This window comes from Ornithorhynchus anatinus, chromosome X5 (assembly GCF_004115215.2).
Source record: "Ornithorhynchus anatinus isolate Pmale09 chromosome X5, mOrnAna1.pri.v4, whole genome shotgun sequence".
NCBI classification, from domain to species: domain Eukaryota; kingdom Metazoa; phylum Chordata; class Mammalia; order Monotremata; family Ornithorhynchidae; genus Ornithorhynchus; species Ornithorhynchus anatinus.
In genome coordinates, this window is record NC_041753.1 from 46,578,822 (window position 1) to 46,597,847 (window position 19,026).

A 19,026-nucleotide genomic window follows, 5' to 3' on the forward strand; every position below is an offset into this window, starting at 1 on the left:
GAACTAGAAACCAATCCCCTGGTATTTCTATTAGACCATAATGCCCCTAGGCCTCCCATAGCTCTAACATACTTACAAATAGTTGTCCCGATACTTTTGTATATTTTGCTAAATGAATTGCCCTATGTATAGTTAATGGCTCAAGAAACTATTCAAAATTGTTACATTTTTTAATGTGTGTGTGTGTATATACATAGAATTTTTCTATAACATGTTTTCAATACACATTATGGATAGGATGATGGGGAATTAAGGAACAATTGTTTAACAGCACATGTCTATCAAACTATCTGGACCAAATACAGTGTCACAAGAAACAGTTGTATGCTTATGTACATTGTCATCCTAGCCATGTATGCTATAATATGTGTTTTCTTTAGATTAGGAGAAATTTAAGAACGTAACCCCCACGTTTAGAGAAAAACAGCATATTTAGCTGGTGTTTTCTTCTTACCTATGTGATACCATATTACTGAATTTAATCATGGAATCCTGATATTTACTTTTTAACTTGTTCTCAAAAGGTAATTATCAATTGTTTTTATAGGTGAGTGAAGGTAGCCTGTCATCTTTCACTTTCCCGCTTTCTGGCTCCAGTGCACCTGATGCTTTGGAAAGTGGCCCAAAGAAAAATGCATGTAAGATTGCTTTGATATAGAAAATTTTTTTTCCCTAAATCATTTCCCCTCAAACCTCTGCTGAGGTCTTTTTTGATATCTTTTTTCCCTAAAGGTACTTAATAACTTTAAGATGGAGACATTTCTATATGTTTATATTCTTTTCTGGTGCTGAATTTGTGGCAGCTTTATTAGTGTTAATTTGCACTTCCAGAATCCAGATTCTTAAAGTAGAATTACTTTCCTCCTTTCCTATTAAGGTAATTGATGTTGATTATATTATTTTAGTCCTCCTGTTGGTCCAGTGGAAAGAACACTGGTCTGGGAATCAGGAGACCTGATTTTAAACCGTGTCTTCCTGTTCCTGGCTAATGTGGGAGAAGACCTCACATGCATTTCACAACGCACTGTGCCCTTGCATGACTAACACTCTAATCAGTTTCTCTGCACAGCTTCTCAATCCTGAAACGTCAGAACCGAGGCTCACCTGTCATTCCTGATGGGAGAATCCATCAGTATCATTATATTGTTTTAAATAATGTTTTTCTCTTTCTTAAGCAGTGTGAATCTTATCTTACAGGACCTTAACAATGAACTATTTTTTCCATAATTGTTGCCAAACTTTGAAAATTGCATTTTTGTAAATTGAAAGATAAATATTATTCTCATTGAAGGTATTCATTCAATAGCATTTATTGAGCGCTTCCTATGTGCAGAGCACTGTACTAAGTGCTTGCAATGTACAAATCGGTAACAGAGACAGTCCCTGCCCTTTGACGGGCTTATAGTCTAATCGGGGGAGACGGACAGACAAGAACAAGGTATGGAAAAACCAGGGCACAATCTGTGATAGATTAGTATTGGTTGAAAATTTCTCACATCACAAAAACTAGTCATATGGAAATTTTCATTTTTTAATATGATTTAATTTAGAAATACCCATATTAACATGTGAAATTCCCTGGATTCAAATTTGGAAGCCATGTCCCCTAGCAAACCTTATTAATTCAGATATTAGTTCAGATTATCATTCAAATTCCTCACCTCTCCATTTTCTGAAGTTATGGGGATGGAGGGAAAATGCCATCAAAGATTTGGTTGCCCAGATGTATAATGGTTCACCCAGAGCTATCCCATTTTGTGACTTTTATTTATTCTCGTTGCAGCAAATTCTCAGTCAAGCATGTTTGAATTCTCTTTTCATTGATAGTTTCTGCTATCAAAGATGGCTATGATAAAGTATCAATGATTTTCATTCTCCAGAGCAAGGCAGTAGCTAAGATGTTAGGTTTTGGGGGGACACTTAGTCAGCAGGCTTATTTTACACATAAATGTTAGGAATTTCCTTTTTCTGAAATAGTTTCCAGGCTGAAAGCATGAAAAATTCAGTTCTTTTTATGGCATCACAGCCTTCAAATAATGGAAACTAGGACCATAGTCTGTCCTGAACCCATTTGAGGTGTTGCTCTTATTCATATAGCACATAATCATATTTATACTTTTAAGTGAAACAGTACTGTTAACCATATGCAATCTTTTCTCTTTATTTCACAGTGGCATCTGAAATACAGGGATTAAGAACAGTTGAAATTAAAAAGGTAATTTGGGATACAAAGCAGGCATAATTGAGGCATCAGCTATATTTTTACATTTTCAGCTGGCTTCATTTTGATGACTGTTACTGCTTCTACTGTAATTAGTCAGTTATTGGTATTTGTTGAGTGCTTAATGTGTGCAGAGCACTGTACTAAACACATGGGAAAGAACATTGCAACAGAGTTGGTAGACACAACCCCTGACCACAAGGGGCTTACAGTGTAGTTACTGTTTCTTGATTTCTTGTCACAGAAAGCTGTTTCTGTAGCTGTCTAAAGCATTCCACTTTGTTTCTAGCCTGCAATAAAAGGCAGAACTAAGTGGAAAAAAGTGAGAGGAGTTTTAGGGAGAATAATAGGAGCCTTAAGGTGGTTATTCTATTTGGGGGATGACTGAAGAATGATAAGCAGTTGGATGGGAGGTTAAGTTATGACCAGAAGCTTCCATATCAAGCAGAAGCCAGGGCATCATTTTGTAGGATACACACTGGGATTGGTGATGTCTGGTAAACTCTCTTCATCTGAGTAACTAGATGCATTTTCTTTAACCCTTTTGATTCAATGTGATGTTAAATATGGGTGCTATGTGTGTGTATGTTTGTGTATGTGTTTATAGACCACAGGGCACATGAAACATGTCTGGGATTCCAAATTACACAAAAGAAATTAATTTGAACCTTAGTACAAGCATTCCTCTCGTCACAGATAAGTGATCTGTTAAAGTACTTACTGTGTATCAAACCCCCTCTCAGGGTTGCACCTGGAGAGTTTCTAGTACTCTATCAGTCTCAACTGTGGGAGGAAGAGTCAAGCAGAGGCATACCCATTACATTCCTAGCTTGGGCAGTGGCCAGCGAGTGGAAGGCAATCCGCTACAAGTCAAAACTCCCTGTGCTGGACAGCAGCTGCATGGGAGAGAGTCGAGGGTGGAAACTCAAGTTTACTGCATGGAAAGAGGCAATGGTAAACCATTTCTGAATTTTTACCAAGAAAACTCTATGGTTACACTGCCAGAACGATTCCAGATGGAGGTGGGGTGTTCTGGGAGAGATTTGTCCATGGTGTCGCTGTGGGTCAGAGATGACTGGACAGTGTAAGACAGGACAAGATGCACCAAGCACTGTACTATTCATTAATTCCATCATATTTATTGAGCACTTACTGTGCTCAGAGTACTGTACTAAGTGTTTGGGAGAGTACAATCAAACATCAAGTACTGGGGTAGATACAGATAATCAGGGTGGACACAACCCCTGTCCCACATGGGACTCTTGGTGCTAAATAGGAGGGAAAACAGACATTGAATCCCTGTTTTATAGATGACATTGAGGTATAGAGAATAATAATATTAATAATTGTGGTATTTGTTAAGCACTTACTATTTACCAGGCACTACACTAAATGCCAGAGTGGGAATGAACAAATCAGATTAGACAGAGTCCCTGGCCCCCTTGGAGCTCACAGTCTTAATCCCCATTTTACAGATGAGGTAACTGATGCACAGAGATGTGAAGCGAATTGTCCAAGATCAGAGAGCAGAAAAGTGGCATATCTGGAATTAGAACCCATACTCTTCTGACTCCCAGGCTTGAGCTCTATCCATTAGGACATGCTGCTTCTCATAGAGAAGTAAAATGGATTGCCTAAGGTCTCACAGCAGGCAAGTGGCAGAGTTGATTAGAACCCTGGTCCTCTGATTCCCAGCCTCGGGCTCTTTCCACTAAACTGTGCTACTTATCTGCTCCTTTTTTTGTCTTTTGATTCTAGGCCTTTCTGGGAATAATGCAGTTGGAGCAAATTGGGTTGATGTAGACACAGGTCTGCATGTACTTTTCATGATCAGTGAGGCCCATCAAATTAATTTGTCTATCACTTTACTCTAATACTCGTTTATTCATCTCCCCACTCCCCCTACCCTTGCACCACCACCAGTCATCTTCAGTTCACCCTGACTCATAAATCGCAAGGTAAAAAGAACACAGTTCGTTGTGGGCAGAGAATATGTGTTATATTGTTGTCGTACTCTTCCAAGACCTTAGAATGGAGCTGTGCACACAGTAAGAGCTCAATAAGTACGATTGATTGATTGATTGAACACAGTCATTTAAGTGATTCCATTCAGCGCATGGTCATAGACAGTTCCGAGGAAACCTAAAAAATAATGTAAATCTTCAATAGTATTTATTGAGCGCTTACTATGTGCAGAGCACTGTACTAAGCGCTTGGGATGAACAAGTCGGCAACAGATAGAGACAGTCCCTGCCGTTTGACGGGCTTACAGTCTAATTGGGGGAGACGGACAGACAAGAACAAGATGAAGGGCATTTGGGATTTATTAAATGGAATTTAGACTCCTTGCCTGACATTTATTAAGTCTGTCCTGGTTTATTGTTACTAAGTTTCTGATTGGGAAGGGGAACAGCTAAGGAGAATGGAACAGTCATAAAGAAAATAGAAATTTACACCCAAAGCTTTCCACTCCACATACCTCCAGTCAAGGCGATTTTCGCCTTGCAGCAATTCCATGATAAATGCTTCAGGTTTGTTGATGCGAGTTGCTTTTCTTTTCCTCTGATAGGATCCTGCTGATTCCCTGGGAGTCAGCATTGCTGGAGGCGTGGGCAGCCCACTTGGAGATGTACCTATTTTCATTGCAATGATGCACCCAAATGGAGTTGCAGCTCAAACCCAGAAACTCAGAGTAAGTTTTCTGGGGAAACTGTAGACTGGCAAAGAATGTGAAACTGCTTTAGATTTGTTTAGCTGAGCCTCCTGTGTGTCAGATCTTTCGGAAATAATAAATCAATTAATCAATTGTATTTACTGAGCGTTTACTGTGTGCAAAGTACTGTACTGAGCTCTTGGGAGATTACAGTACAGCAGAATTGGTAGATATGTTCCCTTCCCACAACAAGCTTAAATTCAAGAGGAGGAGACAAAATTAAAATACGGCTAAATGCATAAGTGCTGTGGGACTGAGGGTGGGGTGAATAAAGGGTAAAAATCCAAGAGCATGGGTGATGCAGAAGAGAAACGGAGAAGGGCAAGTGAGGGCTTAATCAGAGAAGACCTCTTAGAGATGTGATTTTAATAAACTTTGAAGATGGAGAGAGTAATCATCTGTCAGATATGAAGAGGGAGGGAGTTCAAGGTCAGAGGCAGGACATGGGCAAGGGGTTGGCAGTGAGATAAATGAGATTGAGGTACAGTGAGTAGGTAGGCATTAGAGAAGCGATGTATGCAGGCTAGGTTGTAGTAGGAAATCAGGGAAGTAAGGTAGGCAGGGGCAGGGTGATTGAATGTTTTAAATCCAATGGTGAGGAGTTCCTGTTTGAGGCATGGGGAAACATGGACTGAACATCTTTTTAGAAAAATGATCTGAGCAGTGGAGTGAAGTTTTGGCTGAAGTGGGGAAAGACAATGTGTGCTTGGATCAACGTGGTAACAGTTTGGATGGAGAGTGAAGGGTGGATTTTTAAGTGATGCTGTGAAGGTAGAACTGACATAACCTTTGCAACCTATTGATTGCCAGAGTCAGTGTTACCAGTTGAGAAAAAAGCTCTCATCTTTCTTTAATCCACGACATTTCAACCTAAATAGAAAGTTTTGTTGTTAATTGTGAGTTCATCAAAACTCTAAATTCAGTGAAGATAGTTTGAGCTCTTTGAATAAAATGTATTCATATCAAATTAGAGGACAATGGCAAATGTTTTCAAAGAACCAAAAGGAAGAAAAGGGGACTAGATTTTGTGAGTTAAACTACACGTCTGCTTTTCAGTAACTCCCAAATCATTCTCATCAGTGGTATTTACAAAGCACTTAATAAGTTTGAAACGTTTGAGAGGGTATAACAGAAGCGAGGCTTGATAGTTTAATGGGGGTGACCAGACAGCTAATAATTATTTACAAAAAGTGGAAGAAGATGAACAAGGACACAATACAAATGTTTATCAGGATGAAAATAGCTGAATAAATAACTGAATATACAAATATAATTATACATAAATTTTTAAATGCTAAGACCAGTAATCAAATATATAAGTGCTAAGGATATTGTTGAGGCAACGTGAATTGTTTTTTGAGAATTACTTGGGAAGTTCTTTGAAGATGGAGTGGTGGTCTGATTTGGAGGGGAAGGGAGTTTGCTTTTTGTCTCCCCTTTAGATTGTGAGTTTCCTAATGTCAGGAAATATGTGCCTTATGTGAGCAAAAGTGAGGCACTGTTAGAAGGTAAATTTGGAAGGAATGAGAGTGCAAGTTGGAGTAATCAGTAAAGAGAGCAGATATGTAAGATGGATAAAATATCACCTCTTCCTCCAAATTACCAATGATACCATTATGATTTTGGTTGTTAGAGCTCATGGTTTGGAGTTGGCACCTTCAGGACATCTCTATTTTGATGTCCCACCAACACCTCATACTTAACTTGTCCATAACAGAACTCCTCATCTTTCCACCCAAACCCTGTCCTCTCCCTGACTTTCCCATCCTGTAAACAGCATCACCATTCTCCCTGTCTCATAAGTCTGTAATCTTGGCATTATCCTTGATTTATTTCTCTTATTCAACCCACTTAGTCTGTCACCAAATCCTGTCAGATCAACCTTCACATTGCTAAAATATGCCCTTTCCTCTTCATCCAAACTGCTACTACATTAATCCAAGCTTATCCTATCCCGCCTTGATTACAGCATCGGTCTCCTTGCTGACCTCCCTGCCTCCTGTCTCTTCCCACTCCAGTCTGTACTTCACTCTGCTGCCTGGATCATTTTTCTACAAAACCATTCAGTCTATGGTTTCCCCCACTCCTCAACAACCTCCAGTGGTTGCCCATCCACCTCCACATCAAACAGAAGCTTCTTACTCTTGGCACTCAATCAGCTTATCCCCTCCTACTTTACCTCTCTGATTTCCTACTGCAACCTAGCCAGAACACATTCAAAGCCTTGTAAAAAATCTCCTCCAAGAAGCCTCATTTTCTCGTCTTCCAATCTCTTCTGCACTTGGATGCACTTGCACCCTTTATTCGCCCTATCTTCAATACCACTGCACTTATGTACATATTTGTAATTTATTTATATTAATGTTTGTCTCAACACATCCTCAACGCCACAGCACTTATGTGGATGTTTATAATTTATATTAATGTCTATCTTCCCCTCTAGATTACCAACTCTGTTATATTGTACTCTTAGTACAGTGCTCTGCACACACAGTAAGTGCCCAATAAATATGAACGATTGATTTACCAATGTGGCAACCTGATTCAATCGAAACAAAACTTACAGGGCAAGTTGTAGTTTCCAAACTTCTTTATAACTGTGAGACCTGGACCAACAGTCAAGCCATATTTGATTTCTAGAGCAGTTCCACAATGGCCTCCTTTGCACAAAGCATAATACTGAGTGGCAGTACAGGATCATAAATATTGAGTATCCTCAACACAGACTCTGGTCTTCAAAGAACTGCCTATTCACATCACACTTTCATTGGGCAATACATGTGAGAAGAATGGATTTCAGCAGGATATCCAAACATTTGCTCTAGGTTGAGCGGAAATGGTGTTTTACGCAGAAGGTGGATAGAAGAATCACTTTATGGCATTTGTTAAGTGCATACTGTGTGCTAAGCACTGGACTAGATATAAGATAATCAGTTCAGGTACAGTCCTTGTCCTATGCAGAACTCACAATTTAAGCAGGACTGAGAATAAGTATTGAATCCATTTTACAGATGAGGTAAGAGAGAAGTTAAGTGACTTGCCCAAGGTCAGAGCAGGCAGGTGGCAGAGACAGGATTAGAAACAGGTTTCTCTGACTCCTGGAACTGTTCTCTTTCCACTAGGCCACACTGCTTTTCACTAGGCCACACTTGTAGCAAACTACATGGTGTGGCAATTGACATTTGGGTGAAAGCTGCAGGAGATAGGTCAGCTGGGCATTCAGCTATGAGGAAGGAGGTAACACTTTTAGCAAAGAAGCTTCTTGAAGACTCTGACCCCAAGAGGGAGGAAAAAAAAGAGTACCAGGCTGGTGGGTAACCAAGACAATGGTGCAGGAGCAGGGGCTGTGTATACCAATTCTGTTGTAGTATACTCTCCCCAGTGCTTAGTACAGTGCTCTGCACACAGTCAGGGCTCAATAAATACCATTGATTGATGACATGCAGTACAGAAAGGATTGTCAGTAAACATTGGCTTTATCAGGTACACCCATACGCACTGACACTATCTCTGACAGTACCACCACCACCATCAAACTTCAAGGACTACTCTAGTGGGAAACAAGGATATTTTCAGGACTGTTTTAATTCATGGATTTTTTTTTCTGTTTCCCTTTATGAAGGTCGGGGATAAGATTGTTAGTATTTGTGGCACATCAACTGAGGGTATGACTCATTCTCAAGCTGTTAGCCTATTGAAAAATTCCTCTGGATCTATTGAAGTACAGGTAAGAAGCTTCTTCATAGATATATTCAGAGCACGAAATGTTTGAGAATAAATTAGCTTTGATGTTAAAGCTGGAAAAAACAATCTCACTGAGGTTATCTTTTGTACATTTGCGGCATGGCCTAGTGGATAGAGCATGAGCCTGGCAGTCAGACCACCTGGGTTCTAATCCCAGCTCTGCCAATTGCCTGCTGTGTGACTTTAGGCAAGTCACTTAATTTCTCTGTGCCTCATTCCATCATCTGTAAAATTGGGATTCAGTATCTTCCATCCTTCCTACTTAGACTGTGATCCCCATGAGGGACAGGGACTGTGTTCAGTGTGATTAACTTCTGTCCACCCCAATGCTTAGAACAGTGCTTGACACTTTAAGCACTTTACAAATATCATTATTATCATTATTATTATTATACTGAAACTCTCAACGTTTAAGAATATAAAGTCCATAAAGTAATTTTCTTTACATTTCATCTTTTACTCTTGTATAGTTTTTCAGAGGCAAATAAGTTGTGTAGGATTTACTTTACCACTATTATTTTAATTGTAAAGCTTTTAATTGAAAGGCGTTTTCCTTATCTTGTGCATACAGGTAGTTGCTGGAGGAGATGTCAGTGTTGTCACCAGCCAGCAACAGGATCCAACAAGTTCTGGGCTTTCGTTTGGAGGACTGACCTCCAGCACTATTTTTCAGGATGATTTAGGGTGAGTCTATCACTGGTGATGTAATAGTTGGTGTTATCTCTAGGACACTTATATGTGCTTCCGATCATTTCACACATGATGAAGATAACATGTTTTTTCAACTCCAACTTTTACACTTGCCTAATATGCAAAATGCAACCCCCACTTTCTTGAATTCAAAACTACAGAAACAGGCAATAGATGAGTGAATGCATAAATGAGTATTGCTTACCAATAGATTAATGTTATCATAGCATTTACTTTGTATGGCAAATATATAGAGATCAGATATTTATTTTACCCGTTCTCTGGGGTACTAGTGCTTCTGGTCCACATTTAGTACCTTGCATTGTAGCCATCTCAAAGGAGATGGATCAAGTTCTGTGTGGAGACTTGCTAAATGGGGAGTATAATGAAGGAGTTTTGGGATGTTATTGGAAGTTAAAATGTACCCTGCAGAATGCATTAACAAGTTTAAAGAAAAAATCTGTCTGTACCAACTGCTATAAGTGAGCAGACTATTATCTGGACTATTTGGTTTTTAGCCTCAGATTCTTTGTCAAATAATCTGTGAATCAGAGCTACATGTTTTTGTCCCCCCATTCTGTTGCAGGCCTCCTCAATATAAGACTATTACCCTAGATCGAGGACCAGATGGACTTGGTTTTAGTATTGTAGGTGGATATGGGAGCCCTCATGGAGACTTGCCCATTTATGTTAAAACTGTATTTGCAAAGGTGAGTACATGCTATATACATTTTAACCACATCTCCTCTCTTCCCAAACATTCTTTGTTAGTGGTCAGCAGCTGGCTTATTAGTTTATGGCCTGAGGTAATGCCAAATGATGAACAGCAAACATTTTCTTTCAAAGCTCCCTCCAGGAATAGGCCATTAAATATTTTTGTCCAATATGAGCCTGGTTATACTGAGAGGTACAGAAGCACAAATTCACATTTCTTGTAACCCTTTATAAACTTTATACACACACACAAATGCTAATGGGCTTAAGTTAAGTTTTCTGGATCAACCTCAATTTGATTATAACGTAAAAGTGTTTTAGGTTCCAGACACACAAAAAGCGATCCAAACTATCAAGTAAGAGAAAGAAATACGATCACAGTTATCTGCTTTAGTAATTTTTAAAAGAGCCAAATATCTGGATGAGGCTTCCTGTAGAAGCTAAAGGAGAAGTCTAGAAAATATGTGATCAAGGAGCCTGGATTTTGCCAAATGTCTTAGTGATATTTGATATGAGACTTCAGAGTACCTAGATTCCCAAATGGAACATAGCTATGTTCTGTGCACAGACACTTAGGCACAGTGCAGGTTTACTTCTGCTGTTTTGGAATTTATGATTATTTCCATTGACTTCAGTCAACCTACCTGTAGCCAAACTAGCCACAGGCATAATTACCCAGATTTCTTTAAATATAAGCAAAAACATATTCAAAAACACAAAGATGTGCAGATTATTGAGCACAAAGTAAGCTCTCAATACTACTGATTGATAAAAATAATCAGGAGTTCTATTTTCCAAAGATCTGAGCAGGAGACTTTTAAAGCTGTACTAACTTGGAATATACTTTAAAAATTGCATTACCATGAATTGTTCTCAAAACTTAGAAATTCTGTATCTAATTGCATTATTACTGATGTGGCACGTAAAGTGTAGAATGCACTCGATAAGAATAGTTTGTGAAAGTTTACAGAATTAGAAATTGACTTCTTGGACCAAGATTAGACCAAGTACCTTGTCCTGGCTTGGCCCATCACCACCCGAACAATCCACTTATATCCAGATTACTTCTTGTTTCTGCCTGTTAATATAGTGAGGCTGTGTTGCACTCTGCAACAGGAGAACATTCTCCTTGTAAACCCTTCTTCATCTAGATTTATGACCTACCTGGTGGATTAGTCATTTCTAGGGGCATCCTGTAATGATTTATATCAATTTGCTAAACCTTGAGTTTCAGTGGATCAGTCAATCAGCGGTATTTGAGTACTTACTGTGACAGAATAAGTGGGCATAGATGAGGTCTACTAACTGCATTTTTATTCTGTTCTAGCCAATCAGCCAGATTTATTGAGCACCTACTGTGTGCAGAGCGCTGTACTAAACTGTATTAAGCACTTGATACAGAGCACTGTACTAACCAAGTGCTTAGTACAGCTTAGTACAGCGCTCTGCACACAGTAGGTGCTCAATAAATCTGGCTGATTGGCTAGAACAGAATAAAAACGCAGTTGATACTAGGAACCCCTCGTCAGTATTCCTTTATCTCAGACTACTTTTAGTATCTAACAAACAAAAGGTTTCTTCCTCACTTGTGCTTAGAATGTATCTACTATTTCAGCATGTCATCTGGAATCTCCGTGTTTGAACTTAGTATAACAAATTCCTGTTTGCACTGGGATTTTTCAGAAGTAAACAAGTTGGCTTTGAAATTTTAGGGAGCTGCCGCCGAAGACGGACGCCTAAAAAGAGGTGATCAGATCATTGCCGTTAATGGACAGAGTCTAGAAGGTGTTACCCATGAAGAAGCGGTTGCTATCCTAAAGAGGACAAAAGGCACAGTCACTCTCACTGTACTTTCCTAAAGTGGCTAAAGAAAAGTGAATTTGTTCATGCTTTGTACACAATAGAGGTATTTGTCCTGCAGTCAACCCCGTATAGATGGGTCTGTGTATTTCATGCGGAAGACCTTTTTTTCCCCCCACCCCCCTTATTCTTATAGTGAATGCATCTAATCCAGGAGAGAAGGAATGTTTGCTTTAGTAATCCCCTTGCAAAACTGGAATGTTTGCAGAGATGTCGGAAATTTTGTTATAGAGGGAGTAAAAGTATTAAGTGCAGAAACACTCCAGACAGAAAAAGAAGTATAGATTCCCATAAAAATGCAAAAAAGATTTAAATAGCAGGAGGTGACTACTCTAAGACACTATGAAAAATTTAGATCTTCTGAAAAAATAGAATACAAAATGTTTTAAAGCGCAAGTTGACATTGGGCAAAGCTATAGGAGAGTTTTTAGTCAATCCCACAGGCTTGATTAATGCAGAAGAGAGCAGTTTGGATTTCAGGGGTCACCTTTGATCTTGTAAGGGACCAGATCACCTGATTTACCTTGGACAGTTTGCTGAATAGTGTTATCAAACCTTTAACAAATTATAACAGATCCTGCAAATATTCAGTTTAGCTAGTAGAATATTTGAGAATGCAGTCATATTGCTGTAAAATATATTCTTAGATAGCCCAGTGTTGGACCAGCCTGTGCAAGGTTACAGAATTAGAAATTGACTTCTTGGACCACGATTAGACCAAGTACCTTGTTCTGGCTTGGGCCATCACCACCAGAATGATCCATCTATATCCAGTTTACTTCTTGTTTATGACTGTTAATATAGTGAGGCTCATGCTGCAGGAAGCAGGCATAGTAAAAGATAGCAACAGATAAGAAAACTGGAATATTTTAATTCTGATTTTTAACACCAAAGCAATGGTGCAACTGTCTACAATTAGTACTAATTTTAATTACAGAGAAATAACAATATTAGTAATTTTGTTGGCATGCTAATGGTAGACAAGTAGACAAGCGGATTAACATAACACTTCATTTCACTATGATAGATTAGTATTTTAAAATATAATAGCCTGAGATTAAGAAAAAAGATAGGAAGCTGTTTCTTGAGACAACTGAAGAATTATATCATGTGTTCCTATTTTAGAGCGTGAAACTAACGTTAGACTGTTAAGTCACTGTAACTATTACCTATATTTGTAGCAGAAGTAGTGTACAGGTATTTTATTACTGCATTCTTGTGTAAATGCAGAGTTGAAGTGAATAAAAGTGAATCTGTTTCATTTATGAACAAATAAAAGAAGCAGATGGATTTTTTGTTTTTTTAGGAGGAAGCTTTCTTTAGTCTATTGTTCAGTGTTTAAGATTTCAGTTTGTTTTTATCATGTTGAATTGAACACATGCTATCCATGGTTTTAATCTGGCAAAACCTAATACCACATGTTATGAAAAACTCAGTATTTCTCATTTTCAAGAATATTTTCCAATACCGAGGATTAATGATAAGGTTGAAATGTACTTTTGCCAGATTGGAGAAAGGTGATCACATCCAAGTGAGAAAAGTAGCTGCTGAGAAGCATGCAGCCTAGTGGATAGAGCATGAGCATGGGAGCCAGAAGGACCTGGGTTCTAATCCAAGCTCTGCCACTTGTCTGTTATGTGACTTTGGGCAAGTCACTTAAGTACTTAGTGGCTCAGTTACCTCATCTGTAAAATGGGGATTCAGATTGTGAGGCCCATGTGGGAAATGGACTCTGTCCAACCTGATTTGATTGTATCTACCTCAGTGCTTAGAATGGTGCCTGGAACATAGTGAGCACTTAATAAATACCGTCACACTTTGTTTTTAAGATATACATACGTGAGATATGCTGATGCATGAGAAGACATATAGATGATATGAATGAAGCCAGAGAGTCAGCACAGCCATATGGACAGGCAATAAGCCTCAAAACAAAAACCACCAAGGCCTATACCCAGGAAACGCTACACTTAACCAGAGATGTTCATCAGCAACATATAACATGCTTTCATTGAATTCTTCTATCTAGGCAATAGATTACCCAAATAAAGACAAGGGAAACAGAATAATAATAATAAAACTAATAGTATTAAGTGCTTACTTGTCAAGAACTGCTCTAAGCACTGGGGCAGATACAAACTAATCAGGTTGGACACAGTCCCTGTCACACATAAGGCTCACAGTCAAAACCCATTTTACAGATGACGTAACTGAGGCACAGAGAAGTGAAGTGATTTGCCCAAGGTCACACAGCAGACAAGTGGCAGAGCCAGAATTGGAACTCAGGTCCTTCTGACTCCCAGGTCCATGCTCTATCCACTAGGCCATGCTGTTTTCTGGGGAAACTGACAGCATCTTGCCTCTCTTATAGCCGACTTCTTGCTTATTGTGAGGGGGGGAAGCAGACATGAAAATAAATTAGCAGTAGGAGGAAGCATTAGGGTGTGAAGATATGTCTGTAAGTGCTATGGTAGGTGGTTTGAGTACCCAATTGCTTAGATGGCATGGTGAATTCATTCATTCAGTCATATTTATTGAGTGCTTACTGTGTGCAGAACACTGTACTAAGTGCTTGGAATTTACAATTTGGCAACAGAATCTAATGTGACAGCATGGAACTCATAAAAATTAATTGTAGAGAGTGATTAGTCGGTGTGAACCCGGACTGGGAATTGGTAAATTGAGCCTATCCTGAGAAGAGCAGGAGGAAAAAGTTGGAATACACAAGAGAAGATGGAATTGAATCAAGAGACTGTCAAATGCTCACTGGGAAGGATAACAATTAATAGGAAGATGGGAAGAGTGGGACAAGGACCAGGATGGCTGAAGCATTCCCTTCCCATTTTCATATCTCATCATAGAGCACTATTGCCATGCATTCTCTGGGAGAAATCTGATGACTAGGCATGTCATATATTGATTTAGCTCTACTCTGAACATTTCCAGTCTGGTTGAATTGTGAAGCTAAAAGAATGTCTGCAGGGAGGCAAGAATAAACTTATCCATCTTCTAGGTGTGGGAATGTCAAAACAATCATCAGTGTTTTCAGCAGTCCAATTCTGTTGTTTCATGCCCCTGACAGCAAGTGACTAGTTCACTTATGCAGGAATGTATTTGAACTGTACAAAGATGGGGCTTGATTCTGTTGACTGGGAAGCTGTGTTTAACCTTGTTCTTCCTTCAAAAAAAGGCTATTTATGCATCTCTATTGACAAAAGCCTTTGGCTGGAGAAGAATTTCCAGAATCAAGAGCTCAGAAATTCTAGTATTTCATAGATTAATGTTGTTTTTATCATTTACTTTGCAAAGAAGTCTTTTCTCTGAACAGAGTGAAAATCCTATGATCATAGCCTGGGTTCATTTTGTTGCCTTTTTATGAAGGGACATTAGAGAGGATATTCCTAATAATGAGGAAAACCATCACATTTTCCCTCCATGGGTCCTTCAGTGCCACCACTGCAGCCAGTATACTGGGACAGTGGTTCAGTGTTGCTTCTTATATCTCAATAAAAATCAGAAGGCTATTTTTCTTGTCTGTGATTAGCAAAAGTCTATATCTTCTTTAAGACTTGCTCTACAGATCGGCAGATATCCATTGTAAAGATGAAGCTACTGGAGGAGAGGCTAAAGTAAATCCTCTCAGAGTTGCCTCCTGGAACATGTCCCTCAGAGTTTCCAAATCAACCATAGGCAAGTGACTGCCTGGGGCCTCTCTTAAGAGACAGCTTCAGCTTGTTCAGGTAACTTGGAACATTGTTGAAAGGGATATGTCACATATGATTTGGTAATGCCTTGCTTTGTTCATGGTTTTTCCCCACCTGCACAGTTTTAGAAACAAATATGTTTCTCTTGAACCTTGCCGCTTCCTTTCTTCTGCTTCTTGCTGATTGATGTGCTATGGTTTCTGTTTCACACCTAATCTCATTCTGTTGCATTGTGCATTCAAGACTCTAAAATAGTAGATGATAGCTGTAATTTTTCCTTCCCTTTCCAAATGCTGAAGAGCACGTATATTTAGCTTTGTTCCTGGCACAAGTGTATGTCAAAAGCACTGGAGCTTTTTGCAGAAAGAAAGTTATATGAATGGGTAGAAGATATAGGCCAACTATTTCAGAACTTGTGAATAGCTAAAGGAACGGCTATTTTGATAAGGCAAGGCGTCACGGCTAGCGGAACATTGATTAAGCGGACTACAGCATCAATGGACCCATTTCAAATAGAGCATTATGTGACCGGTCACCTGATATTGAAAGAGATGGGGGTCTTTATTATTTTTCTTCCATGGTCTCAAAATTATGTTCTCATGGAAATGGAACTCTTCCCCCTTTTCCTTTTCCAATGGGGCCATAAGATACAAGAAATTTTGTTTAAGCAACTTTTTGCCTGGAATGTGTTGTATCAACATTCAAAAACACGACTGCCCCTCCAAGTCAACTGTTTAACATTTAGACAGTTTAAAAAAGGATTTTACTTATAATTAGATTTCCACTTAAATCTGAATGGAATTATCAAGTCAGGTGTTTCAGTTTTGGCAACACTGGATTGGAAGAGGACAAGTGACATGAATTAATGGAGTAAAATCAATGTCATAGTGATCTTAAATAAGGCTAATGCTTCTTGCACCTGGAGTACTATGCAGATGGCAGGCATACCTAATCATGCACCCTACTGGTTTCTAGTGTTCTAATAAAATCTCTCAACTGAGTGTAAAATATGTTGATTCTCTTACTGCTGCAGCTAAATTTGAGGAGGATAATTAGATCCCATCCCACAGACCTATACCTCTGCCTCTTACCCTCTGACTGTGGGAATCCTTCAGGACTCAGTTATGGATCCCTTTCTATACTCCATCTACACCCATTCCCTTGGTAAATTCATTTGCTCCCATGGCTTCAACTACCATCTCTGCGTGGGTGATTCCCAAATATACCTCTTCAGCCCTGATCTCTTCCTTCACTGCAGTTTTGCGTTTTCTCCTACCCTTCAAGCCATATCTACTTGGATGTCCCACCGACACCTCAAGCTTAAGCAGCCTGGCCTAGTGGAAACACCATGGGCCTGCGAGTCAGAGGACCTGGGTTCTTATCCAGGCTCTGCCACTTGTCTGCTGCGTGACCTTGGGCAAGTCACTTAACTTCTCATTGCCTCAGTTTCCTCATCTGCAAAGTGGGGATTCAATTCCTGTTCCCTCTCCTTCTTAGACTGTGAACCCCTATGTGGGACCTGATAATTTAGTATCTACTCCAGCGCTTGTCACAGTGCTTGGCACATAGTAAGCACTTAATGATTATTATTATCATCATTATCATGTCCAAAGTAGACTTCATCTTCCTAACTAAACCCTGTCCTCTCCCTGTCTTTTCCATCACTGTAGACAACACCATTATCCTTCCTGTCTCAAACCCATAACCTGGTCATTACTCTTGACTCATAGCTCTCATTCAACCTACCTATTCAATCTGATACCAAATCCTTCAGTCTCTACCTTCACATCACTAAATCCACTCATTTCTTTCCATCCAAAATTCTGGGATACTGATCCAAACACTCATTACCTGCCTTGACTACTGCATCAGCCTCCTCCCCGACTTCCCTGCCTCCTGTCTCTCCACTCCAGTCCTTACTTTACTCTGTTAACCAAATCATTTTTCTAAAAAAAATTCAGTCCATATCTCCTCACTCTCAAGAATCTCCAGTGGCTGCCCATCTGCCTCCACATCAAACCGAAACTCCTTACCATCAGCTATAAAGCACTCAATTAGCTTGCCTCCTACCTTACCTTGCTGATCTCATTCTACAATCTAGCCCACACACTTTGCTTCTCTAATGCCAACGTATTAACTGTATCTCAATCTCATCTATCACTCTGTTAATCCCTTACACACATCCTCCCTCTGTCCTGGAACTTCCCCATCATATACATCAGACCACCATTATCCCCATCTTCAAAGTCATATTAAAATTACAACTCCCCAGGAGGCTTTCCCCAACTAAGCCTTCATTTCTCATACTACCTCTCCCTTCTGCATCTTCTGTGTACTTGGATCTGTACCCTTTAAGCAGTTGATATCAACCCACAACACTATGTACATGTCCGTAATTTATTTAAACATCTGTCTCTCCCTCCAGACCGTGTACTCCTTGTGGGCAGGAAATGTGTCTACCAACTCTGCCCACAATGACCTTAGTCTACAATCTAGTTTCAGACTCTCCTGCTAGATTGTAAGCAACTCAAAGGCAGGGATCATGTCAACTCATTCTATTGTACTCTCCCAAGTGCTTAGTATTTGCCCTGAACACAGGTACTAAATAGTCTTGTTAGGTAGTGTTTTTTCCAGCAATCCAGTGCCATGAGATTCCACAATAATTTCCACAATCAACTCTTGCCCTCATCCTTCTCCTCCGTCTCTTTTTCCCCCTCCCTGTCATTGTTCTCCTTAGTGTGATATTTAAGTACTTACTCTGTGCTAAGCACATCTTTCACTCCTTATTCTTCTCATCTGCCCATTCTCCCCTGCCTTGACTGGTACTGTACACTGCTAAAAATGAATTAAAAATTGGGAAACAGTAAAAGGACCTTAAGTCAAACCAGGTCTCTGGCCTACAGGGGGCTGACGATAAACATGGCAACAGCAATTCATGAATAACAAGAGTAGGAATACATAAGTTAGGAGCCATTTTCAGGTTCCTTACTTCTCCAGTAGGACATTCCCTAGTCTAGTTCCAGCTACTGCCTGTTCTAACTCAGTGGGATAGGGCTGCCAAACCCCAGAGGTCACCTCAACAAGATGAGATAGGTGAGAAAATGATCCACTCCGTGGCATTCTTCTTAAACTTGGTGTTATAATTACTTGTGCCGTTTTTAAATCTTGCAGCACTTTCTCAGTGTTTCATCTCCTTGTTTGTGGAGCTCAGCCAGTATACTCTGTTTCAGGCATTTGCTCTTTGTAAAGAAGTGTGGAACCAAAGCTAGGTCTTCACAAATTGGCAGATTTTCATTTGTTGAAGCTTATTTTCCATGCTGAAAGGTGTGTAAGAGATGACAACAGCAACAACATTTTTTTTAAATGGTATTTGTTAAGCA

The 19,026-nt window shown here is 39.5% G+C and overlaps 1 protein-coding gene and 1 non-coding gene across 21 annotated transcripts in view; both read left to right on the forward strand.

The window, feature by feature from the left end:
- Positions 1-19,026, forward strand: part of MPDZ (multiple PDZ domain crumbs cell polarity complex component) — a 193,465-nt gene that overhangs the window by 143,468 nt on the left and 30,971 nt on the right. For 14 of the 20 annotated variants that reach the window (XM_039910725.1, XM_039910727.1, XM_039910728.1 and 11 more), the window contains 6 exons: positions 548-638; positions 2,172-2,215; positions 4,791-4,913; positions 8,557-8,661; positions 9,250-9,362; positions 9,955-10,078. In XM_039910725.1, the coding sequence (XP_039766659.1) occupies positions 548-638; positions 2,172-2,215; positions 4,791-4,913; positions 8,557-8,661; positions 9,250-9,362; positions 9,955-10,078 (600 nt within the window). Of the gene's footprint in view, positions 1-547; positions 639-2,171; positions 2,216-4,790; positions 4,914-8,556; positions 8,662-9,249; positions 9,363-9,954; positions 10,079-11,794; positions 13,246-19,026 lie in introns of those variants that run through there. The other 6 variants (XM_029055032.2, XM_029055036.2, XM_029055040.2 and 3 more) reach the window with 2 other exon arrangements.
- Positions 2,955-3,092, forward strand: LOC114808493. Its single transcript, XR_003756341.1, has one exon. It is a non-coding gene; the product is annotated as a small nucleolar RNA SNORA7 (small nucleolar RNA).